Raw genomic sequence first — 26179 nt, 5'->3', positions numbered from 1 at the left:
CCGGGCGTGGTGGCGGGCGCCTGCAGTCCCAGCTACTCGGAGAGGCTGAGGCAGGAGAATGGCGTGAACCCGGGAGGCGGAGCTTGCAGTGAACCGAGATTGCGCCACTGCACTCCAGCCTGGGCGACAGAGCGAGATTCCGTCTCAAAAAAAAAAAGAAAAAAAAACAAAACACTTTATGAACAGGGCCACAGGTTTGCATGAGGCTTGTCAGTGGACCTCCAGGATGAAGACCAAAGTAATTGTACAATTTCTAGTGGAATAATTGACACTTAAGATCTTATTTATTTATCAAAAGACTGCTGTGAGGTATGAATTCTTAACCCCAATTTGCAGAAACTGAGACTATGCCTGACACCACAGAGCTAGGAAAAAGTGGGCATAAGATCCTCACCAAGTCTGACTTCCAAAGGAAGGTTTGAAAAGAAACCTCCTTGCTACCTGCCAAATCTCTGTAGAGCCAGCAGCCATGTTCACACATCAAACAGGACAATGACAATAGCACCAGGAATAGCTACTCCTGGTCAGATGCCCTCATGAGCTCGACTCCTCAGGATGGGGACACTGGGCCCTGCCTAGGGGAAAGGAAGGGGGTTTGTAGGGGAAGCCCAGCCAGCCAAGCAACCAGAGATGGGAAAAACCTATTGGGAAGAACTTGCTTGCTCTAGCTGGGCTTTGCAAAACACAGGAAAAGATGAGTCTGCACAGACGGAAATGGTCTGGAATGGCTGAATGTTTCATGTAGAAATTTTATTTTATGATGAATACACTTGTGCCATTTCTTAGAATCATTTGCTTGTTTAATTCTAGTCTATCAAGTGATAATTTTGTTGATATTTAGAGGCTCCTCCTCTTGTTAATTTCTGTGGGATTTTTGGTTATATTTAATAAGGAAAATAATATTAAATGCCTAAGAAAAAAAAGAAACAAAGCCAATTATTCCTGAGAATGTTTAAATGTATTGAAGTACACTTGTTAATTGTTAGTATAGAACCTACATTTCGTAATAGAAAACCTTGGACTTGCCAGTGGTAGCTGCTGGAATGAGGTGTTTGTCCAGTATATCCAGAACGTCGCCGCAGATTAACTTTAGCTCAGTCTCAACCTGAAAAATTAAAAGTAAATTTAAAAAAATCAGATCCTTGAAGTCTAGAAATTCTGTAAATTATTACATATTCTGTACCTCTGTTTTTGTGGAAGAGAGCTTAGTGTTACAGAGAATTCCTTTCCCTCTCCAAACTCCCTTCTTCCCTTTTGACACGAAAGCAGAGAAAAGCTGCCTGTCAGTTATCAAAAGTATCTTTTCCTTTCTCCACGCAATGAAGTGCTACACACACACACCACCCCCCACCCCAACACCCCCTCACAGTCCAACTGCAGAATCACCAATGACTGAAACTGAACACTGATGCTACTTGGTAAATGCTGGTCAATTACATGACTCTTTCACAAGGTAGCAACTATTGTGTCCATTTACTTGGGAAAACAGAAGCTAATACATTTGCTCAAATATCATCCCCTTAAAAGAACTGAATAAGCAGAGCTAGGATTTGAAGCCAGGCAGGGTGCAAGGGACAGAACAAAATTCAAACCCAGGCAGTTTCCCTTCAGTACTTAGATTCCTAACAACATTCAACAGGCAACCCTGGAGGGAAGGAGGAAGGGAGGGGAGGGAGGGAGGGAGGGAGGGAGGAAGCGAGGGGAGGGGGGGAGTGAGGGAGGGAGGGAGGAAGGGAGGGGAGGGAGGGAGGGGAGGGAGGGAGGGAGGGAGGGGAGGGACGGAGGGAGGGAGGGAGGAAGGGGAAGGCAACCAAACTTAGGAATGTGGGTGCAAATAAATTCACTGGTTTGGTGGTCAGAAGTTGAAGGTGTTTCCAACCTACGGCTTCCATTTTCACTGTAAAATGGGATAAAACCAACAACAGCTATTGATACGGAAGCGGTGGGGTCACAGGTTTAAGAAGTATGATGGTTTTGAAATAACAAAATATGATGGTTTTAAAAAATAAAACAAAACCAATGAAAGAGAACAGCTGGACAGTAACAAGGGTTGCTATAAACATTAAATCAGACATGTATGTAAAGTGCACGGAACTTTATAAATATTCACGTCCCTCTCCCCTCCTACCACCATCTTAAGTGGAAGAAATTCTTATATTTGTATCATCTGTCATTGCCCGTACTTCATGTTCAATTGTCGTTGAATTGGTTCTAAATCTTCACACATAGCAGGTGAGATACATTTTTTGAGTTGGACTGAATCCTTTCTGCAGAACTTTGCTGTTACTGTCAGAGGGGGTGCTGGTGCAGTGAGAAAAATGGTAGTTCTCGATACTAGACTTACTAAGCTTCAGAGAACCTGGATCCTCCGGCCAGGAAAAAGGATTGTGAACTTCACATGTCATTCCGTCTGTCTCCAAGTCTCGATCTCCCTACCTGTTAAACTGGGGTACGACACTCACCAAACCTACAAAACAATAACCAACATGACCGAAAGAGCTCTGTAAACGGTGTAGCATACAATCTCAAAGGCTGAACACATTGATGGAATCCTTTGGGGAGGTAATTTTTCACAGTATCAAGAACCATAAAAATGTTGAAACCTATTGACCTAGGCATCTCCTTCCCAGAAATATATCCTATGACAAGGGTTTCCACCCTTTTTCTACCCATCCACCCAAAACATCCCCACGGATGGCACATTCCTGGGTTTTGGACTAACGCCTATTAAGCTAGGATGGGAATCACGTACAATCCTTGTTTTGTTGCCACTCAACAAGATACATCCCAGTGAAGGAAGTTATTCTGGGAATCATCTGAATTAAGTAAATAATTCACCAAATGCAGTATTTCACTTATTAACAAATCGGTTGCAAGTTCCACAACCCATCAAGACAAGCATTCAAGACTTGGCGTTCAAGTTGAGAACAGCCATCCTTATGAAATAACTCAAAGGAATGAAGAACTGCATATACCTATGAGTTAGGCTGATCGGTAATAATGATAGTAACAACGTCAGCTCTTTCCTATCCATTCTGTCAGTGCCTCCTCCTGAAAATCCTGTGTGGTGGACAGGAGGGATTTATACCCTCTGTTCTCCAGGTGGAACCATGGGTTTCTATTCACTCAAAATAATTTGACAGCCAACAGCCATGATGGATAGAGCCCTCTTATTTTTTTATTTCTTCCAAGAAAAGGGGGGGGATACGGGTACAGAACATGCAGGTTTGTTACATAGGTATACGTGTGCCATGGTGTTTTGCTGCACCTATTGATCCATCCTCTAAGTTCCCTCCCCTCACCCCCTACCCCCCAACAGGCCCTGGTGTTTGTTGTTCCCCTCTCTGTGTCCATATGTTCTCAATGTTCAACTCCACTTATGAGTGAGAACATGTGGTGTTTGGTTTTCTGTTCCTGTGTTAGTTTGCTGAGGATGATGGCTTCCAGCTTCATCCATGTTCCTGCAAAGGGCATGATCTCTTTCCTTTTTATGGCTATGTAGTAGTCCATGGTGTAGATATGCCATATTTTCTTTATCCAGTCTTTCATTGATGGGCATTTGGGTTGGTTCCATGTCTTTGCTATTGTAAATAGTGCTGCAATAAACATGTGTGCATGTGTCTTTATAGTAGAATGATTTACATTCCTTTGGGTGTATACTCAGTAATGGGATTGCTGGGTCAAATGGTATTTCTGCTTCTGGATCTTTGAGGAATCGCCATACTGTCTTCCGCAATGGTTGAACTAGTTTGCATTCCCACCAACAGTGTAAAAGTGTTCCTATTTCTCCACAGCCTCGCCAGCATCTGTTGTTTCCTGACTTTTTAATAATCACCATTCTGACTGGCGTGAGATGGTATCTCACTGTGGTTTTGATTTGCATTTCTCTAATGACCAGTGATGATGAGCTTTTTTTCACGTTTGTTGGCCACATAAATGTCTTCTTTTGAGAAGTGTCTGTTCATATCCTTTGCCTGCTTTTTGATGGGGTTGTCTGTTTTTTTCTTTTTTTTCTTTTTTTTTTGAGACAGAGTCTCGCTCTGTCGCCCAGGCTGGAGTGCAGTAGCGCAATCTCGGCTCACTGCAAGCTCCGCCTCCCAGGTTCACGCCATTCTCCTGCCTCAGCCTCTCCGAGTAGCTGGGACTACAGGCGCCCGCCACCACGCCCGGCTAATTTTTTTGTATTTTTTTTTTTTAGTAGAGACAGGGTTTCACCGTGGTCTCGATCTCCTGACCTCGTGATCTGCCTGCCTCGGCCTCCCAAAGTGCTGGGATTACAAGCGTGAGCCACCGCGCCCGGCCAATCACGGAGTTTTAAGATGTCCTGATAGACCCATGGGTTTAATGGGGTGTGGGTATGTGTGTGGGGGTGTGGGTGTGGGTGTGGTTTTGTGCACCCCTATGGGCACACTTGAATTTTCAGCTAGTCATAGGGAACATAGGGGACAATGCTGACTGCCAAATGAGACACCTGAGAAAACAGTCCTGCCCCCCAATGTAAGCCAACTACAAAGAAAGACTCAAAATGATGGAATAACTGTGCTTTTCAAAAATAAATAAATAATGGCTCAGGGAGACATCTGTGGTCCAAGAATCAGGACACTCCAGCCTGCACAGCTCTGATATGACCTTCCTGTATGACCTTGCCCAAGTACACATTCCTCTCGGAGCATTAGCCCCTGCGGGTAAAATAAAGGAAGTGATCCTTTTCACTCTGATGCTTCTTGACTCATGGCTTCCCTTGGTAAACCTACCTAGGCTCAGACCTTTCGGCTGAAAGCCTTTTGGGGTGGACACTGTTGGGAAGAATATCCAATACAGAAAACGGTCTTGCCAACAAATTCCATCGAGACCCACAGACAGCAGATCACCAAAACGTGGGAGACGACAAACATCCGTGTGGCTCTCCATTCGCCGCTGGGACAAAAGCTGGCAGGTTAGGCAAATAGAAATCAATAATTGGCTTTATCCATTCACATCTGAGTCAAAGCAGTTCTGGATATGGCTTTATCCATAACAGATATGGCTTTATCCACTAATGGATATAACTTTCTCCATTAATATCTGAGTCAAAGCAATTCTGGAATTCCCAGCTCCATAGTGTAGAGCGTGGCGTCATGAATCCAAACCACTTCCTTTCAGACCAAGATGTCTGTTCAGGCTTAATGCGGGTCGCTAACTCCAGATGTGGAATGCTGATTTGTACAATCTCCAGGCTAAAAGAGATCTTAAACTTCTTCCAATGATCATTTTCAACAACATTCCTCATTAAGTGCTCGACCAGCTTCTGCTTACACATCTCCAACATGTGGAGCAGTTGCTGGATTCTATTGAGCCAAAATCTTTCTCAGTTTCCTAGTTCTGCCCATTCTGGAACACATCCGCTCCTCCTGCCTCTAGGACAGTCCCCCTCAAATCTTCTCTTCTCCAGCGGTCCACGCCCAGCCCCGACCACTGTGGCTTAGAGCGTGCGGTTACTCCCTGGGTCAGCTGGGAGGGCAGGGGCTGCTGTGGATGGTGAAGCCTCACACACCCCAGCCCACCTCTCCCCAGCCAGCCCCATCAGGGGCACAGAGTCTCTATCTGTCCAGCTAGTCTGGCACACAGAGTGGCCCAGGGCAGAGAAACCGGCCCAGAGGGCACTGCTAGGCCCGGACTCCTCAGTTTGCCTCAAGCCAGATGAACTAATCAATCGCCATGTTATCTGAAGGCCAAGTTTCTATTTCTGCTATTTAAGATTAACACTTATGGTTACTATTTTTATAATTCCACCTCGAACATTTTTACATGAATCCTTTCACCAGACAGTGGCGGCAGAGTGGATGTTCTGGTGGTTTTGGCCCCGGTCACCTGGAAAATCCTTCCGTCTCCACTTCACCTCTGCCCCCCAGACTGACTCCGTGTCATTTCAGAAGGAGAACATCAGAGGATGAGGACATAAAAATAAGCTCGAAGTCTTGGCAGATGCTTCTCTCTCACAAGCTTCCCCTTCAGCTTCAAAATTCACAGTTAAAAGAAAAAAAAAAACTTCATACCAAAGCAGTTGAGGCATTTTGTTAAATTCCCCCACCGAGACATACTGAGGTATGCAACTAACTGCTGAGTGCTAAGATGGTATCGATCGAGCACCTGCTATTTCTGCTTAAGCTGAAGCCACAATCCCAGCACAGAGGCTACTGCGAGGCCAAGACAAACAAAAGAGCCAGGCCCTTTCACCCAGATCGCAGCGGCCCAGCAGGACTTGCTGTCTCATGCAGACTTTTGTGTGTGTGAAGAAAAGCTTTTTGTCTTGCTCTGGGCACCCTGAGGCCAAATATATAATACTTACATCCAGCCCCAAAGCCCCCAATCTGTCTCCACTTTTAAAATCACATACTTCATTGTAGTAATTTTCATTCTCAAATGAAATGTCTTTTCCATATTGAAAATTAAAACCCCGTGTTAATTATGCTACCAAAAACATCTCTCAGCTTGAGAAAGTTTGAACCTTGGGGTGTCAGGAGACGTTCACTCCAAGGATGGTCTCCTTTTCCCTGAAGGGTTCCAGAAGGGCATTTCCAGAGCACATTCCCCTCCTCCCCCAGGATATCCGCCTTACCTCCGTCCCCCGCACACTCTGGGATGGAATCAAGGGTCTCCCACAAATTCAGGCAACCCAGTCACAGCAGGAGAGATGGTACAATGTGTGGGCTGGGGTTGGGGCTGACAGGGGGAAGCTGTAGGAGGAAAGACTCCTCTCCCTCCTCCTCAAGGTTCCTGCCCCTTCCCCGCCACCCATCTCTCCCAGCCAAGCCGACCTGCAATTGGTAAAACCAGAGGCTTCACCCAGGACTTCAGGAGGCTCCCAGGCTCCAGACTGCTGCTGGCTGTAGGTTTACACCAACTCTTTGCCAAGTAACAAAATCCAGGATGTTTCCCACTCAGACAAACTGACAACTGCCCCTCAGTTCAGACACCCACTGAGCACTGAGCATGAGGGTGCACTCTGCTTCTAGGCCAGCAGAGCCAGACTCCATCATCCCTCGAATCCTCTCTGCACAGAGTCGGTGACTCCGCCTGCAGCGCCAGACAGCGCACGCGCACACCAGCTCTGGGTTCTGCTTCTACACCGACGTTTCCGGGAACTCCTCTATTTCTTTTTCTTTTTTTTTTTTTTTTTTTTTAAAACGAAAGGCCTCACATATTTATTACTGAACCCAGCCAACCAACGTGTTCATAACAGATTCAGAGAGGAAAACACGTCGAAATCTCCAGATAGTGGTGACATTTGCAGCTTGATACGGTAACATGATCGTGACCTTCAGACAGCATAAATATGTGTGCCATCTCATGTGCAATTCCTTACAGACCCAGCTTGGTTCTTCTCCAATGTCTCCTTTTGGAGTTGTACCTGATTTTATTTCCAGTTTTCATCCGAATCCACTGGGGAATGGGACGATTTTGCTTTTGTTTCTCAGCCAGGAATCGCTTAATCCTGAAAGTCTTGTGAGAAGACATGGCGAGAAGCGGAGTCAAGAACACACCACGATGGCAGAGAAAGGAAGACAGCCCTCTATTTCTTCAAATGCATTGAGAGTGGTTTTGCTGTTGTTCCTGGAAGAATCTTGGATTTTGTTGAAATCTGCTTTTTAAAAAATATATATTTTAGAAATATATCACTCTGCATAATGTGTTTCTTTTTTCTTTTTCTTTTTTTTTTTTTTTTTTGAGATGGAGTTTCACTCTTGTCACTCAGGCTGGAGTGCAGTGGTGCGATCTCAGCTCACTGCAACCTCCACCTCCCAGGTTCAAGCAATTCTCCTGACTCAGCCTCCCAAGTAGCTGGGATTATAGGCACCTGCCACCACGTTCGGCTAATTTTTGTATCTTTAGTAGAGATAGGGTTTCACCATTTGGCCAGGCTGGTCTCAAACCCCTGACCTCAGGTGATTCACCCGACTCGGCCTCCCAAAGTGCTGGGATTACAGGCGTGAGCCACCGCGCCCGGCCACAATACTCTTAATGAAACTACAGCCCATATTAGGATTTCACCAGGGCTTAGAGCAATGTCTGGCACATAGTGAACCTTACACAGGTGATAAGGACGTCACTACCATGATGATGATGATGAGGAAGATGATAATGATGATGTTGGACTTTCTAGCACAGCCAGATCGATCTGGTGCCTATTTTCAGAGCATGCCATGTTAGTTTCTATTTCTAAACACTTTTGGCCTGGCACAGTGGCTCACGCCTGAAATCCCAGCAATTTGGGAGGCTGAGGTGGGCAGATTACTTGAGCTCAGTAGTTCGAGACCATCCTGGCCAACATGGTGAAAACACATCTCTATTAAAAATACAAAAATAGACTGGGCACGGTGGCTCACACCTGTAATCCCAGCACTTTCGGAGGCCGAGGCAGGCTGATCACCTGAGGTCGGGAGTTCGACACCAGCCTGACCAACATGGAGAAATGCCATCTCTACTAAAAATACAAAATTAGCCGGGTGTGGTGGCGCATGCCTGTAATCCCAGCTACTCAGGAGGCTGAGGCAGGAGAATAGCTTGAATCCTGGAGGCAGAGGTTGCACTGAGCTGAGATTTTGACACTGCACTCCAGCCTGGGTGACAGAGTGAGACTCTGCCTCAAAAAAGAAACCAAAACCCCCACTTTTTTTCTTTGAAACTAGCCTCGCTCTGTCACCCAGGCTGGAGTGCAGTGGTGCCATCATGATCCTCCCACCTCAGCCTCCCGAGTAGCTGGGACTACAGGCACGTACCACTATGCCTGGTTAATATTTTTTTTTTTTTTTTTTTTTTTGGAGATGGAGTCTGGCTCTGTCACCCAGGCTGGAGTGCAGTGGCTCGATGTCTGCTCACTGCAAGCTCTGCCTCCCGGGTTCACGCCATTCTCCTGCCTCAGCCTCCCGAATAGCTGGGACTACAGGCACCCGCCACCGCGCCCGGCTAATTTTTTTTTTTTGTATTTTCAGTAGAGACAGGGTTTCACTGTGTTAGTCAGGATGGTCTCGATCTCCTGACCTCGTGATCCGCCCGCCTCGGCCTTCCAAAGTGCTGGGATTACAGGCGTGAGCCACCGCGCCCGGCCTCCTGGTTAATATTTTTATTATTTGTAGAGATGAGGGTCTCAGTATGTTGCCCAGGCTGGTCTTAAACTCATGGGCTTAACCAGTCCTCTCGCCTCTGCCTCCCAATGTGCTAGGATTACTGGTATGAGTCACGGTGCCCAGCTTCTTTCTTAACTCTTTCTAGTAGGTCCACCACCTGGGATTACCTTTTTTCCTTCCTCTCCATTTAGCTTTATGAAATCCTCACATCCATCCATCTCCATCAAATCTTTAACAATTCTCCTCTGTCTTTTTTGACTGTAGGGACCTTTAGAACACCCAGCCCTTGCCAAAACTCCCCATTGCATTAAAAAATAGATTTTAGGCGGGGCATGGTGGCTCACGTCTGTAATCCCAGCACTTTGGGAGGCCCGAGGCACACGAGGCAGAAGGATTTCGTAAGGTCAGGAGTTTGAGACCAGCCTGGCCAACATAGTGAAACCCTGTCTCTACTAAGAATACAAAAATTAGCCGGCAGTAGTGGCGCATGCCTGTAATCCAGCTACTCTGGAGGCTGAGGCAGGAGAATTGCTTGAGCCTGGGAGGTGGAGGTTGTGGTGAATTGAGATCGTGCCATTGCACTCCAGTCTGGGCAATAGAGTAAGACCCTGTCTCAAAAAAACAAAAGGAATTGTTTTTAAATTTTTACCGTTCTGAAAGCACATTGACATCCTTTGAATTTTTTTCTAATTATTTCACTTTGATTTGTACATTCTCAACTAGATTCGGGGCTGTATGGGTTACAATTCCTCTGCATCCTCCACAATAAACTTGGTGGGAATTTCAGACTTTTTTTTTTTTCCCCGAGACAAGAGTCTCGCTCTGTCACCCAGGCTGGAGTGCAGTGGTGCGATCTCGGCTCACTGCAACCTCCCCCTCCCGGGTTCAAGCGATTCTCTTGCCTCAGCCTCCCGAGTAGCTGGGACTACAGGTGCGCGCCACCACGCCCAGCTAATTTTTGTATTTTTAGTAGAGACCGGGTTTCACCATGTGGGCCACGCTGGCCTCCAACTCCTGGCCTTAAGTGATCTGCCTGCCTCGGCCTCCCAAAGTGCTGCAATTCCAGGCGTGAGTTACCGCGCCCGGTCAAGGTCTTGATTCTTGTCTGCCTTTCTGCTCCCCTGTAAACTCTACTGGTTGTCTTTTTTCCTGCTTTATCCCTCGTCCTTGGTAGACAGTGATGGTTAAATGAATGAATGCATGAACAAATGTCCTGGATCTAGTACTGCATTGCATGTACACATTGATGACAACAGACATCGTACAAGGCGCAATCTTGGCAAATTTATTCAAACCTTGCAGACTTCGGTCTCTCACAGTGCGACGCCGGGAGCCCATCACACGCTGAGGTCTGTCAGAGGCCCCAGAAACAGCCTCGGAAATGGAGGAGGCGGGGCTTCACCCCGACAACACCCCCTTGCGTTCAAAGCCTTTCCGCCTATGGGCCCGCCTCCTCGGCGCAGTGTGCAACTCTCATTGGTCGCCTCACTAATCCATCTGAGCATCTCGGCGCCGATTGGATCAACTGCTGAACTCGGGTTGCGCACTTCCCGGCGCTGGGAACGCGGAGCGGACGCAGACTGGGCGCCATTGCGCTACGGGACAAGCGGCCTCCAGTGTGAGGGGCTGTGGGGTGCGTGGCAGGCGTTTAAGGCCGGGCTGCGGGAGGCGTGGTCGGGTCGGGCCGAGTGACCGAAGGGGTTAGGCCGGGCGGGGCTGGATGCACTGCGTGGCGGGACTGCAGGCCGGGGTCCCCGGACGCCTTTCTGCTGCGCTTCTTGTGGGCGCGGGCCTGTGGTTAGTGAATTTTTCTGTCCCGCCGCTCCCCAGATTCTCCGGATATGGCCGGAGTATTTCCTTATCGAGGGCCGGGTAACCCGGTGCCTGGCCCTCTAGCCCCGCTACCGGACTACATGTCAGAGGAGAAGCTGCAGGAGAAAGGTGAGGCGAGGGTGTGGAGCGGCGCGCGGGCCGGAGGCGGGGCGGGTGTGCGCGCGCGCAGGCGGGTGGGGACCCTCCCCGTTTGGGCAACTCCTGAGGTGTCAGCTCCCTTGTTATCCCCGTTTAACTTTTCATCAAGTCGTTTTAAGGCCGTATTATTTGCAAGCGCTGATGCAGCGGGGGTACAGTAGTAATGGAGACAAAATTCCTGTCCTTACGGGGTTTAAATTACAGCGGGAGAGATAGACAGTAACAAAACCTTGAGGCTCTGTAATAAAAATGTCAGGCCGGGCGCCGTGGCTCACACTTGTAATCCCAGCACTTTGGGAGGCCGAGGCGGGCGGATCACCTGAGGTCAGGAGTTCGAGACCAGCCTGGCCAACATAGTGAAACCTCGTCTGTGCGAAAAATACAAAAATGAGTTGTGTGGTGGCGCGTGTCTATAATCCCAGCTACTGGGGAGGCTGAGGCAGGAGAATGGCTTGAACCCGGGAGGCGGAGGTTGCAGTGAGCCGACATCGCACCATTGCACTCCAGCCTGGGAGACAGAGCGAAACGACGTCTCAAAAAAAAAAAAAAAAAAAGTCAGATAGTGATAAATGTGATGGAGGGAAAAATAGAGTAAAATGGTAAGGGAATTGGCAAGGGGTGCTTCTTCCTGCTGGTTGCCTGCTCCTCCTTCACACTCACTGACAGGAGCTTACCTTAGGGCAAGAGGTGAAAAGGATTAGGCTGAGGGTGTGCAGACCTTTAAACTGAGGTGCCTTTGCAGCTCGAAAATGGCAGCAATTGCAGGCCAAGCGCTATGCAGAAAAGCGGAAGTTTGGGTTTGTGGATGCCCAGAAGGAAGACATGCCCCCAGAACATGTCAGGAAGATCATTCGAGACCATGGAGACATGACCAACAGGAAGTTCCGCCATGACAAAAGGGTTTACCTGGGGTAAGGAACATCCTGAAATAAATTCATTTGGAATTTGGCCCTTTTCCCTTCTCCCTGTCCCACAGTCTTGGATTGGTGCTTTGACAGCTCATTTTGGTGGATATAAGAGAAAGAAGAAAACCGGTAGGAGTCTCTGATAATTTCTACATCTTCCACTTATGCGGTCTGTTTCCCCTCTCTTCCCTATCTGGGACTGGTGCTTTAATTTGTCCTGTTGATGGTATTATAAAATGTCCCTGGCCAGGCGCGGTGGCTCACACCTGTAATCCCAGCACTTTGGGAGGTCGAGGTGGGCGGATCACAAGGTCAGGAGATCAAGACCATCCTGGCTAACACGGTGAAACCCCGTCTCTACTAAAAAATACAAAAAATTAGCCGGGCGTGGTGGCGGGCGCCTGTAGTCCCAGCTACTCGGGAGGCTGAGGCAGGAGATCACGCCACTGCACTCTGGCCTGGGCAAAAGTACGAGACTCCGTCTCAAAAAAAAAATAAAAATAAAAATAAGATGTCCCTATGGTTGAGCTGGTTGAAGCCCAGAGTGGGATACTGGGCATAGTGCAGCCTGTCACTCCTCAGGGACCTGAATTCTGTGGTTGGGGTATTTAATTTCAGAGGTTTCCCTACTCCTGTTTTTTCTGTGGCTCTAAACTGGGCGAGTACAGGTACAGATGTCTTAGCAGATTCCTGTTCTATTTGGACACAAAAATGTCTACCATGTAATGAACTGGAAGTTTTGGCTATTTCAAAAAATACTTTGAAAACTGTGCTGGCTGCCGGGGATATAGTAGCGAGCAGAGGGTAACAATCTCCGCCTTTCTGCAGTGTGCAGTCGAGTGGCCTGACAGACATGAGACAAGTGCTGATAGTGAAGTATGGTGAATACTTTATTACGATTTATGAGAAGATGCGGAGGGAATAGGATGTGAGACAGCCGCAAAGCTGTCTCCAGAGGGATAGCCATTGATTTAGAGGAGCTGATACCAGCACTGTGGGATTATGACGTTGAAGAAGAGTGGCGCAAGGTGAAGTTGGAGAGGGAGAGGCAGGGTTTCTGGTTAGGAAGGGCCTGTGGGCTAAGTTTGGGAGTTTGGATTGTAAGGTAGGATTTACTGTGGAACATGAACATGTGGCTTCTCTGCATGGGACAGGTAGCAGAACACCTTGTCATTTCTAATAGCCTTCTCTTTTTCTAATGTGCCAGTGCCCTAAAGTACATGCCCCACGCAGTCCTCAAACTCCTGGAGAACATGCCTATGCCTTGGGAGCAGATTCGGGATGTGCCTGTGCTGTACCACATCACTGGAGCCATTTCCTTCGTCAATGAGATTCCCTGGGTCATTGAACCTGTCTACATCTCCCAGTGGGGGTGAGAAAGGCTGAAATATGGTGGGTGGGTGGTGGTGGTGGTTGGGAGGCAGTGGGTAGAAATGGTTCTGTGACGTTCTTGCCTTCCAGGTCAATGTGGATTATGATGCGCCGAGAAAAAAGAGATAGGAGGCATTTCAAGAGGATGCGTTTTCCCCCTTTTGATGACGAGGAGCCGCCCTTGGACTATGCTGACAACATCCTAGATGTTGAGCCACTGGAGGCCATTCAGCTAGAGCTGGACCCTGAGGAGGACGCCCCTGTGTTGGACTGGTTCTATGACCACCAGCCGTTGAGGGACAGCAGGAAGTGAGTGGTAGATGGAGATACTCCTCCTGGGAGGAGTTCTGGAAACGCAGGAGTCCTGGGAGATCAGTAGGTGGTATGGGTTTGTTTAGCTGCTTACTTGAGGTGGGCCTTTCATTTTTTACCTAGGTATGTAAATGGCTCCACGTACCAACGCTGGCAGTTCACGCTACCTATGATGTCAACTCTCTACCGCCTGGCTAATCAGCTCCTGACAGACTTGGTGGATGACAACTACTTCTACCTGTTTGATTTGAAGGCCTTCTTTACGTCCAAGGCACTCAATATGGCCATTCCTGGAGGCCCCAAATTTGAACCTCTTGTTCGAGACATCAACCTACAGTGAGTTGGAGAGATGAGGGATTTTAGACATTTTGAGTTGAATAAAATGTAATCTTGATTCTTAAAGTCCTGATATAACTTCCAAATTAGTCTTTTTGTGCCAGGTGCAGTGGCTCATGCTGTAATCTGAGCACGTTGGGAAGCTGAGGCAGGAGGATTGCTTGAGCCCAGAAGTTTGAGACCAACCTGGGCAAAATGGCAAAACCCTATCTTTACCAAAAAATTTAGCTGGGTGTGGTGACACTCGCAGCTTCCTGTAGTCTCAGTTACTTGGGAAGCTGAGCTGTGGGAGGATTGTTTGAGCCCAGGAGGTCACAGCTGCAGTGAACAATGATCATGTCGTTGGATTCCAGCTTGGGTGATAGAGTGAGACCCTGTCTCAAAAAAAAAAAAAAAAAAAAAAAAAAAAAAAAAAAAAATCTGCTTATTCTTGATGTTGTACCCTAGGGATGAAGACTGGAATGAATTCAACGATATTAACAAGATTATCATCCGGCAGCCTATCCGCACTGAATAGAAGATTGCTTTTCCTTACTTGTACAACAATCTTCCACACCATGTCCACCTCACCTGGTAAGAGACCTGGAACACAACATTTGGAAAGGAGAAGGCTGCTGTTTAGGTTGGGCCAGGGCCGGAGAACTTTGGCTGACTCTTCCTTTCATTTTAGGTACCATACTCCCAATGTTGTATTCATCAAAACTGAGGATCCTGATTTGCCAGCTTTCTACTTTGACCCTTTGATCAACCCAATCTCCCATAGGCACTCGGTCAAGGTGAGGAAGGGAAGGGACACTTTCCCTCAGCTCTTCCAGGAGAAATACCTGAGGCTGGCTGACGTTACTAAACACTCAGGTGGAGGGAGACGTGTTTTCCGTCTTGCTAAGTGTTCCCCTTGAGCTATAAGCGAATATGAGAATTCAGCATTTGCCTTAAAACATGTCATTGGTATAATCCTGGTTTCCGTGATTCTCTTTTTGGACTTTATGGTTCTCTTCTTGGGTGCTCTAGATAATCTGTCCTGGTCTGTCTCTATTGTGTTTGTTTGTTTTAGTCTTTATATTGAGATGTAGTTAACATACCATACAAGTTACCCATTTAAAGTGTGTAATTTGATGGTTTTTAGCTTATTCTCAGAGTTGTCCCAACTGTCACGACATGCAATTTGAGAATATTTTTATTTTTTTTATTTTTTATTTTTTGAGATGGAGTCTTGCCCAGGCTGGAGTGTAGTGGCATGATCTCGGCTCACTGCAAGCTCCGCCTCCCGGGTTCACGCCATTCTCCTGCCTCAGCCTCCCACGTAGCTGGGACTACAGGCGCCCGCCATCACGCCCGGCTAATTTTTTGTATTTTTAGTAGAGACGGGGTTTCACCATGTTAGCCAGGATGGTCTCGATCTCCTGACCTCGTGATCCGCCCGCTTCGGCCTGCCAAAGTGCTGGGATTACAGGCTTGAGCCACCGCGCCTGGCCGAGAATATTTTTATTACTTGAGAAAGAAACTCTTAGCAGTTACTGGCCATTTCTCCCCAACTTCTTTACGCAACCACCAATCTACTTTCTGTCTATAGATTTGACTATTCTACACATTTCATATAATAGAATGAAATAGAATCGTACACTATGTAGTCTTCAGTGACTGGCTTCTTAAGCTTACCATAATGTTTCTGATGCTCATCTGTGTTCCGTTGTGTCCAGGCCCAGTGTTTGGAGCTTGAGTGGGAGATGATTGCAATGTTGACCTCCTGTGATGTTGGGGCTCCGTTGGGAGGCTTTCTGGTGGTGGCCAGTTGAGGTGTGAGAAGTGACTCTTGCTTTCCTGGTGGCCCTGTCTTGTTCTTTGCTGTCTTTGGTTTCCTTTGCGCTGGCACTTCAGGGCTGCTTTTGTCAGACAGCCCAGTTTCCATGGCAGATACAGGCTTTGTGCTTGGCCCCAGAGAATTTCCCTCCTCTTCAGTCTGTGCCTAGTTCATCAGGAGCTAAACCCTTAGAGGGATTCCTTTTTCAGAGTCAGGAACCATTGCCGGATGATGATGAGGAATTTGAGCTCCCGGAGTTTGTGGAGCCCTTCCTGAAGGACACACCCCTCTATACAGACAATACAGCCAATGGCATTGCCCTGCTCTGGGCCCCGCGGCCCTTCAACCTACGCTCTGGTCGCACCCGTCGGGCCCTGGACATACCCCTTGTCAAGAACTGGTAAGGTTTTCCCTGTGGCAGGGGGAATGATAGTGGATGTATAGGAGAAAAGACTCCAACTAGGTGGGCATGTAGCCTTTTTTTTTTTTTTTTTTTTTTGAGACGGAGTCTTGCTCTGTTGCCCAGGCTGGAGTGCAGTGGCGCAATCTCGGCTCACTGCAAGCTCCGCCTCCTGGGTTCACGCCATTCTCCTGCCTCAGCCTCTCCGAGTAGCTGGGACTACAGGCGCCTGCCACCACGCCCGGCTAATTTTTTTGTATTTTTTTTTTAGTAGAGACAGGGTTTCACCGTGGTCTCGATCTCCTGACCTCGTGATCCGCCTGCCTCGGCCTCCCACAGTGCTGGGATTACAAGCGTGAGCCACCGCGCCCAGCCAGCCTTTTTTTTTTTAATTCTTTTTTTTTTTTTTTTCCCATAAAAATGGTAGACAACCCAAGGCTTGCAGCCTTTAGCAGAGTGGCTGGAAGAAGAGATGGCCAAACTCTGGTGGGCTTAGTTTTGTAGGTATCGGGAGCATTGTCCTGCCGGGCAGCCTGTGAAAGTGAGGGTCTCCTACCAGAAGCTGCTTAAGTACTATGTGCTGAATGCCCTGAAGCATCGGCCCCCTAAGGCTCAAAAGAAGAGGTAAGGTGCCCCAGGGCCCCTGCGCAGACTTCTGTTCCAGAGATATCAGTAGGCTGACTCTTACTCTCCATGTTCCCACCTCAGGTATCTGTTCCGCTCCTTCAAAGCCACCAAATTCTTTCAGTCCACAAAGCTGGACTGGGTGGAGGTTGGGCTCCAGGTTTGCCGCCAGGGCTACAACATGCTCAACCTTCTCATTCACCGCAAAAACCTCAACTACCTGCACCTGGACTACAACTTCAACCTCAAGCCTGTGAAAACGCTCACCACCAAGGTGCCTGCATTGGACCCTAGGGGCCTCCTGGGCTTCAGGGACGGACAGCTGTTTTGCTCTGGCTACTGATGAAGGCATACATCCAGTTGGGTCCATTGCTCATTCATGTTCTTTCTGTTTTTTGCGTCTTCTCCGTCTTCTCCAGGAAAGAAAGAAATCTCGTTTTGGGAATGCTTTCCACCTGTGTCGGGAAGTTCTGCGTTTGACTAAGCTGGTGGTGGATAGTCACGTGCAGTATCGGCTGGGCAATGTGGATGCCTTCCAGGTGAGGTTAGGTATTCCCAACCCCTGCCTGGGTGAGGAGGCTGGAGGAAGCCTGTGCTGGCCGTGGAGCTGGTTTAAGCTCCAGGTCTGATGGGGCAATTGTATTGCAGCTGGCAGATGGATTACAGTATATATTTGCCCATGTGGGGCAGTTGACGGGCATGTATCGATACAAATACAAGCTGATGCGACAGATTCGCATGTGCAAGGACCTGAAGCATCTCATCTATTATCGTTTCAACACGGTGAGACCCTGACTTTACTGACTTTCTTTTTTTTGAGACAGAGTCTTACTCTTGTCTCTCAGGCGGGAGTGCAATGGCACGATCTCGGCTCACTGCAACCTCTGCCTCCTGAGTTCAAGCAATTCTCCTGCCTCAGCCTCCCGAGTAGCTGGGATTACAGGTGTCCACCACCACGCTTGGCTATTTTTTTTTTTTTTTTTGAGACTGAGTCTTGCTCTGTTGCCGCAGCTGGAGTGCAGTGGCACAATCTTGGCTCACCACAGCCTCCGCCTCCCGGGTTGAAGTGATTCTCCTGCTTCAGCCTCCCAAGTAGCTGAGACTACAGGCGCGCACCACCATGCCTGGCTAGTTTTTGAATTTTTAGTAGAGACGGGGTTTCACTGTATTGGCCAGGCTGGTCTTGAACTCCTGACCTCAGGTGATCCACACTCCTCGGCCTCCCAAAGTACTGGGATTACCAGTGTGAGCCACTGTGCCCAGCCTCACTGGACTTAACTTTCTCAGATCTTTTTTCATTTATACATTTAGACAGGGCTCTTTCCAGGGACCTATTTGGAGAGCAGCTATGAGCGTGTCCTTACTGCTCCTTTAAATTCACATGGGCAATCTTAGTTCCTGGTTTTTGCCTTAAGGTTTCTCATTTACCCTTTTGTTTTAGATGTTGAGGTCCCAGAGTTTTTTTTTCTTTTTACCCCTCTACTGCCATGTATATGTTCATCTATGTGTATATTATACATATATGCCCCATCTCTGCCCAGGTTTTTATTGTTGTTAAAATGCATTGCTAACTTGTGTTCTTAACTTCTGCTTGGGATCATAGGGCCCTGTAGGGAAGGGTCCTGGCTGTGGCTTCTGGGCTGCCGGTTGGCGAGTCTGGCTGTTTTTCATGCGTGGCATTACCCCTTTGTTGGAACGATGGCTGGGCAACCTCCTGGCCCGGCAGTTTGAAGGTGAGTGGTTTTCTCTGTATCCAGCTCCTCCTGTTATTGCTTCAAAGGTACCTGCCCGTTTGGGTCTGTTCCCTGCTCTTGTATGAGCACTCTTCCTACTAGATTGCCTTTAGGTCCAGTTCTCAAATGAGTCTGACCTAGTATTCTATTTCTTGGGCTTCCTTCTGGGGCCTTGAGAGGCAGTCATGCATTTGCAGGAGTGGAAATTCTTCAGAAGCATAGTTGTGAATGTTTAAGGTAGCGGGTCTTTTTGCGTATGCTGGGCACAGGGACGCTTTGTTAATACCTAATTTTATTAATAACCATAATGAGTGAGGAGCATGAAGGTAGAGACCCTTACTGAAAGCAAGGAATCTTCCTTGTAATCCTCTTGGGACGCTCTACTTCCAGGTCGACACTCAAAGGGGGTGGCAAAGACAGTAACAAAGCAGCGAGTGGAGTCACATTTTGACCTTGAGCTGCGGGCAGCTGTGATGCATGATATTCTGGACATGATGCCTGAGGGGATCAAACAGAACAAGGCCCGGACAATCCTGCAGCACCTCAGTGAAGCCTGGCGCTGCTGGAAAGCCAACATTCCTTGGAAGGTGGGTGTCTCTTTATTTCCTCGGAGGTGTAAACATCCGTCTTTAGGTTAGGATTACCACTTCGGGAATCATTAGGGGGCTATCTGGCTCCCATCTCTTTTCTTTTCCCTTTGAGAGAGGGGGCTCACCATGTTGCTTAGGCTGGCCTCAAGCTCCTGAGCTCAAGCGATCCTCCTTAGCCTGAGTAGCCGGGACTACAGGTGTGCGCCACAGTACCTGGCTTGATCCTGGCTTGATTGTGCTTTTTGGACTTTTAGGTCCCTGGGCTGCCGACGCCCATAGAGAATATGATCCTTCGATATGTGAAGGCCAAGGCTGACTGGTGGACCAACACTGCCCACTACAACCGAGAACGGATCCGCCGAGGGGCCACCGTGGACAAGACTGTTTGTAAAAAGAATCTGGGCCGCCTCACCCGGCTCTATCTGAAGGCAGAACAGGAGCGGCAGCACAACTACCTGAAGGTTGGGCAGAGTAGGCTGGGCTGGGTGTGAGTGGTGGAGTGGGCAGGAGGGAGGACTGTAGAGTTGTGACTGAACCTTGTTTTGGGGGGATCAGGCTGTAGCAGGAGGCTAATTTCATGTCCACCTTGCAGGACGGGCCTTACATCACAGCGGAGGAAGCAGTGGCAGTATATACCACCACAGTGCATTGGTTGGAAAGCCGCAGGTTCTCACCCATCCCATTCCCCCCACTCTCCTATAAGCATGACACCAAGTTGCTCATCTTGGCATTGGAGCGGCTCAAGGAAGCTTATAGGTGAGTAGTAGGGTAGATAGGTTCCTGCTGGGAAGGTGACAGCAGGGAATGGCATCATCCTCAGAGTCCAAAGAAAGAAGGTGTAGCCCCAGTCTTTTCTGGTTTTACTTCCTCCTAGTTTTCCCATTCACCCTTCCCATTGCTTTTATCAGTGTGAAGTCTCGATTGAACCAGTCTCAGAGGGAGGAGCTAGGTCTGATCGAGCAGGCCTATGATAACCCCCACGAGGCGCTGTCTCGCATCAAGCGTCACCTCCTCACACAGAGAGCCTTCAAAGAGGTGAGTGAGGCCTCCCAAGTTTTCTTTTTGGTGCTACCAAAGGTAGCAGTTGCCTCAGGTGATTGGTGGATTGGTGTGAACCAGCCTCCTTGTCCCACAGGTGGGCATTGAGTTCATGGATCTCTATAGTCACCTCGTTCCAGTATATGACGTTGAGCCCCTGGAGAAAATAACTGATGCCTACCTGGACCAGTACCTGTGGTATGAAGCCGACAAGCGCCGCCTGTTCCCACCCTGGATTAAGCCTGCTGACACAGAACCACCTCCGCTGCTTGTTTACAAGTGGTGTCAAGGTAGAACTTTCCTGAGATTGCCCTGTGAGGAACGGGGGAGGAATTTAGTTCTACGTTGAAATTCTCATCTGGGCAGCATGATTGGTTTACTCTCTTGATGCGTGGTAATAAAGGGAAGTAGTGTTCATGTTAAACTGAGGACAAGCTCATAGTTAAAGCAATCCAGATGAATACATGGACTCTTAGTGGGATTGGTTATGGAAGGTAATGATAGTTACTGTGGGGCTAGTCTTGAAAGAGGATTTCTAACCTGCTGGAGACCTGCCTTGCTACTCCTCAGGCATCAATAACCTGCAGGACGTGTGGGAGACAAGTGAAGGCGAGTGCAATGTCATGCTAGAATCCCGCTTTGAGAAGATGTATGAGAAGATCGACTTGACCCTGCTCAATAGGCTGCTGCGCCTCATCGTGGACCACAACATAGCCGACTACATGACAGCCAAGAACAATGTCGTCATCAACTATAAGGTGTGTCTCAGGCACAGTAGCACGGAATTGTGTGTGGAGTGGTTGTCTGGCTCACTGACTCAGAATTTGCTGAGGAGGAGGCTGGGTGCAGTGGCTCACGCCTGTAATCCCAGCACTTTGGGAGGCTGAGGCGGGCGGATCACGAGGTCAGGAGTTGGAGACCAGTCTGGCCAACATGGTGAAACCCCGTCTCTACTTAAAAAAATACAAAAATTAGTTGGGTGTGGTGGTGGGTGCCTGTAATCCCAGCTACTCGGGAGGCTGAGGCTGGAGAAGGGCGTGAACCTGGGAGGCGGAGCTTGCAGTGAGCCGAGATTGCGCCACCGCACTCCAGCCTGGGCAACAGAGCGAGACTCCGTCTCAAAAAAAAATTAAAATTAAATAAAATGTAATGAAGCCTGGGGAGGGTGGGGGTAGGATGGGGTGGGGTCTTCATCTGTGGAGCTGGAGGACTCGTGGGTGTCCCAAATCTCAGTGTATTGGGGCCTCAGCAATGTACCTGGTCTGGTGTAGGTTCACAGCAGATGAGGCTCGGGACCTGATTCAACGTTACTTGACAGAGCACCCTGACCCCAACAATGAAAACATCGTTGGCTATAATAACAAGAAGTGCTGGCCCCGAGATGCCCGCATGCGCCTCATGAAACATGATGTTAACTTGTGAGTCTAGGTTGGGGCTGTGTGAGCTGGAAGGACATAGGCTAAGGGCCCAGAGCGGGCATACCTGAGGCTGTGTCCTGGATGGGAGAGGCGTGGCTGTGTCAGGATATCATCAGTTGGCCTTTGAAGGGAAGTTCCTTCCAAGAAACTGATGTGACCATATGTTCTCTGTGGGCAGAGGCCGGGCAGTATTCTGGGACATCAAGAACCGCTTGCCACGGTCAGTGACTACAGTTCAGTGGGAGAACAGCTTCGTGTCTGTGTACAGTAAGGACAACCCCAACCTGCTGTTCAACATGTGTGGCTTCGAGTGCCGCATCCTGCCTAAGTGCCGCACCAGCTATGAGGAGTTCACCCACAAGGACGGGGTCTGGAACCTGCAGAATGAGGTACAGCCTGGGAGGGGCTGAGAGGGACATGAGCGCGCCTGTACTTCCTGGGTCAGTCACCGGAGCCTTGTTGGGTTGAAAGGCTGAGTGGTGGGCACAGTTGGCTCTTGCTTCTGTGGGAGTTCCTCAGACAAGTTCACCTTGACTTTGTGGTTTAGGTTACTAAGGAGCGCACAGCTCAGTGTTTCCTGCGTGTGGATGATGAGTCAATGCAGCGCTTCCACAACCGTGTGCGTCAAATTCTCATGGCCTCTGGCTCCACCACCTTCACCAAGGTACAAGGCCATCATCCCCAGCTTCCCTCTTGTCCTCTGCTCATTTCACATCCCTTTCACTTCTTCCCCTGCTGGCTTCTTCCTTCTCCTCTTTGCTTAGTGTGCCAGTTTCCATGCTCTGTGCAATAGCGGCTTATAGTATGTCAGGTCGCTTCATAGTTATTTTCTGAGCATTCCCTGTAGAAATTCTGTAGTCTCCTTCTTGTGGAGTTGTGATGATTCTAAATTAAGGCAGGAGTAAAAGTTGGATTTATTATTTTGAACAGAAAAGCATTATTTTTGCATTTTCTCAGGGGCTTATCTAAGTCATGTTAACCAGTGGCATAGAGAACCTGTGAAAAAGCAGCACTCATAAGGCATCTCAGGGTTCATTTCTCCTTCACTTACCTTCAGAGGCCCAGCTGAAGGCAACTGGAATTGAGAAAGAAAAATCTGAGGAATTTTCAGCTACATAAGTTTTCACAAAATTTAAAAAGTTACCTTGGCCGGGCACAGTGGCTCATGCCTGTAATCCCAGCACTTTGGGAGGCCGAGGCTGGTGGATCACCTGAGGTCAAGAGTTTGAGACTAGCCTGGCCAATGTGGTTCTGAAACCTCGTCTCTGCTAAAAATACAAAAATTAGCCGGGCCTGGTGGCAGGCGCCTGTAATCCCAGCTACTTGGGAGGCTGAGGCAGAATTGCTTGAACCTGGGAGGCGGAGGTTGCTGTGAGTCGAGATCGTACCATTGCACTCTAGCCTGGGCGACAGAGCAAAAACTCTGTCTCAAAAAAAAAAAAAAAAAAAGTTACCTTCCTCTGGTTTCCATTAGAGTAACTCTTAGCTATAACATTTTTCTTGCATTCCGACCTTCATATCTCCAAATGTGTGGCATTTGCATGAGCAGAATGTTTTCTGTTTTTTAGTTAAGTCTGTTAAGGATACGTTCTATTGTGTTTTAGAACTGTTGCATTACGGTTGAGTTTCCTTTATCCGAAATTCTTGGGACGAGAAATGTTTTGGATTTCAGATTTTCTTTTTTAATATTTTCATTATTTTTATTAGAGACAGGGTCTCACTGTCACTTAGGCTGGAGTGCAGTGGCACTATCATAGCTCACTGCAGCTCAAGTGATCCTCACACCTCAGCCACCTGAGTATCTGGGACCACAGGTGCATATGCCACCATGCCTGGCTAATTTTTAATTTTTTTTTCTTTTTTTTTTTTTTTGAGGCGGAGTCTTGCTCTGTTGCCCAGGCTGGAGTGCAGTGGCGCAATTTCGGCTCACTGCAAGCTCCACCACCCAGGTTCACGCCATTCTCCTGCCTCAGCCTCCCGAGTAGCTGGGACTACAGGCGCCCACCACCACGCCCTGCTAATTTTTTGTATTTTTAGTAGAGACGGGGTTTCACCATGTTAGCCAGGATGGTCTTGAACTCCTGACCTTGTGATCCGCCTGTCTCAGCCTCCCAAAGTGCTGGGATTACAGGCGTGAGCCACCGCGCCTGGCCTAATTTTTAAATTTTTTGTAAAGCTGGGATCTCACTCTCTTGTCCAGGCTGGTCTCAGACTCTCTGGGTTCAAGCAGTCCTCCTGCCTTAGCCTCTCATAGTGCTGGATTATAGGTGTGAGCCACCGTGCCCTGCCTTGAAATATTTTCATTATACTTATAGGTTCAGGATACCCAATCCAAAATTTGAAATGCCCCAATGAGCATTTCCTTTGAGCATCATGTTGGTGCTCAGAACGTTGGGACTCAAGAAAGTTTCAGCTTTTTTTTTTTTTTTTTTTTTTTTTTTTGAGACGGAGTCTCACTCTGTTGCCCAGGCTGGAGTGCAGTGGCGCAATCTCGGCTCACTGCAAGCTCCACCTCCCGGGTTCACGCCCTTCTCCTGCCTCAGCCTCTCCAAGTAGCTGGGACTACAGGCGCCTGCCACTACGCCCGGCTAATTTTTTGTATTTTTAGTAGAGACGGGGTTTCACCGTGGTCTCGATCTCCTGACCTCGTGATCCGCCCGCCTCGGCCTCCCAAAGTGCTGGGATTACAAGTGTGAGCCACCGCGCCCGGCCAAGTTTCGGCTTTTTGAGCATTTTGGGTTTTAGATTAACCTGTATCTGGGAATCTGAGAGCACTAGAGTTAGTGATTGCTCTAGCCCAGTCTGGAAGTGGAAGAGGAAAGGATTCCTGAAAGAAGTAGCATGTGATGAGGCAGGTGAGGGAGAGCATTCCTTTAGGCAGAAGTGTGGCGATGTAACTAGCTTGGTGTACATGGGACCATGGAAAGTTCAAGGTTTGCTGGAGTAAATTATGGAATTGGGAATGTTAAGAGATGAGGCTGGATAAATAGTGGAGAGCCATATCATGGACATGGAGGGCATCACACACCTTAGGAAGAATTATGTAAGGGTCTTAAGCACAGAGTGACTTTGTTAGATTTGTTTTTCTTCTTTTTTTTTTTTTTTTTTTTTTTTTTAACTTCCCACACTACAGATGTAGACTTTGTCAAATTTCTGTGTTAGATGATTCACTCTTGCAGCTGTGAGAAGGATGTACCTGAAAGGATAGGTCGGGAGACCAGGTTTGGGGACCACTGAAGAAGTCCAGATAAAAACGATGAGAGCAGGCCGGGTGTGGGGGCTCACGCCTGTAATCTCAGCACGTTGGGAGGCCCAGGCAGGTGGATCACCTGAGGTCAGGAGTTTGAGACCAGCCTGACCAACATGGGGAAACCCCATCTCTACTTAAAATATGAAAATTAGTCGGGCGTGGTGGCGCACACCTGTAATCCCAGCTACACAGGTGGCTGAGGCAGGAGAATCGCTTGAACCCAGGAGGCAGAGGTTGCAGTGAGCCGAGATTCCACCAATGCACTCCAGTCTGGCAGCAGGGTGAGACTCTGTCTCCAAAAAAATACATAAATCAGTAAAAATGATGAGAGCACTGAAAGTAGAGGTAGGAAGAGGGGAACAGATTTGATAAGAAGTTAGCCGATAAAATCAGCAGAACTTTGTGGTCCTGGGATGCTCAAAGAAAAGTCAAAAATGATGTGCAGGCCGGGTGCGGTGGCTCACGCCTGTAATCCCAGCACTTTGGGAGGCCAAGGCGGGTGGATCACAAGGTCAGGAGATCGAGACCATCCTGGCTAACATGGTGAAACCCCGTCTCTACTAAATATACAAAAAATTAGCTGGGCGTAGTGGCGGGCGCCTATATTCCCAGCTACCCGGGAGGCTGAGGCAGGAGAATGGCGTGGACCCAGGGGGTGGAGCTTGCAGTGAGCCGAGATCACGTCACTGCACTCCAGCCTTGGGCAACAGAGCGAGACTCCGTCTCAAAAAAAAAAAAAAAGATGTGCAGATTTTGGCGTGGGTGACTAGGTGGATGTTAGTGCCACCAACTGGAAGACTACATGAACAAGAGCAGGTTTAGGACGGAAGATAAAGAAATCTAGTTTAGGATATATAAAGTTTGAAATTCCTGAGAACATTCAGGTGGAGATTTCCCCAGGTATTTATTTATACCATATTTCTTCAGTTCCAAGATACATATTTAAGTACATATATACACATGCGTAGATTCCCGATTCCTTCTGCTCCCTTAGTGGTGCCTCTGTAATTGATGATCTGTTAGATTCGATTTAAAAAGTATGAGTGTGACATTCAAGGAAGAGAAATGAAACTAGAAAGGTAAGAGCAGTCAGGGATAACTTAGAGGTTCTTAGGTGAGTGCCAATCTGAAGAAGCATGGAGAACAGGTCTGGATTAAAGATGTAGATTTAGGAGCCTGTCCACAAAAGGTCAAGAGCTCAAGAATGAGTGACATCACCCAGGGACAATGTAGAGAGAGAAGAGGAGAGGGACGAATTTGGAACTGTGGGGAATACCAAGATTAAGTGTGGCCAGAACCTGTGGGAGAGTGCTGGGTCTTGGA

At 48.2% G+C, this 26179-nt stretch overlaps 1 protein-coding gene and 1 pseudogene across 9 annotated transcripts; one reads left to right on the top strand and one right to left on the bottom strand.

Moving 5' to 3' along the window:
• Positions 1–729: 729 nt before the first annotated feature.
• LOC134735298 (large ribosomal subunit protein eL39-like) lies at positions 730–10536 on the bottom strand. 9 transcript variants are annotated; one of them, XR_010118365.1, is made up of 5 exons: positions 10403–10536; positions 6798–7621; positions 2345–2467; positions 999–1105; positions 730–910 (listed from the first exon to the last, which is right to left on the bottom strand). XR_010118365.1 is itself a non-coding variant. In XM_063629778.1 (2 exons), the coding sequence occupies exon 2, from the start codon at positions 7495–7497 to the stop codon at positions 7342–7344; it is 156 nt and encodes a 51-aa protein (XP_063485848.1). In that variant the 5' UTR covers positions 7498–7621; positions 10403–10464; the 3' UTR covers positions 7133–7341. The 9 variants fall into 9 exon arrangements, 1 of the variants encoding a protein (XP_063485848.1); XR_010118361.1 differs by having other exon boundaries at positions 730–1105; positions 2345–5994; positions 6599–7624; XR_010118360.1 differs by having other exon boundaries at positions 730–1105; positions 2345–5994; positions 6599–7621.
• Positions 10537–10547: 11 nt separating this feature from the next.
• Positions 10548–26179, top strand: part of LOC129470474 (pre-mRNA-processing-splicing factor 8-like) — a 35228-nt pseudogene continuing 19596 nt past the window's right edge.

Source organism: Symphalangus syndactylus, chromosome 20 (genome assembly GCF_028878055.3).
Source record: "Symphalangus syndactylus isolate Jambi chromosome 20, NHGRI_mSymSyn1-v2.1_pri, whole genome shotgun sequence".
Taxonomy (NCBI): Eukaryota; Metazoa; Chordata; class Mammalia; order Primates; family Hylobatidae; genus Symphalangus; species Symphalangus syndactylus.
This window is presented reverse-complemented; position numbering and strand designations above follow the sequence as displayed.

Bases quoted from the DNA above. Each gene is read 5' to 3' on its own strand.
- LOC134735298 (XM_063629778.1), bottom strand. From the start codon at position 7,497: ATGTCTTCTCACAAGACTTTCAGGATTAAGCGATTCCTGGCTGAGAAA.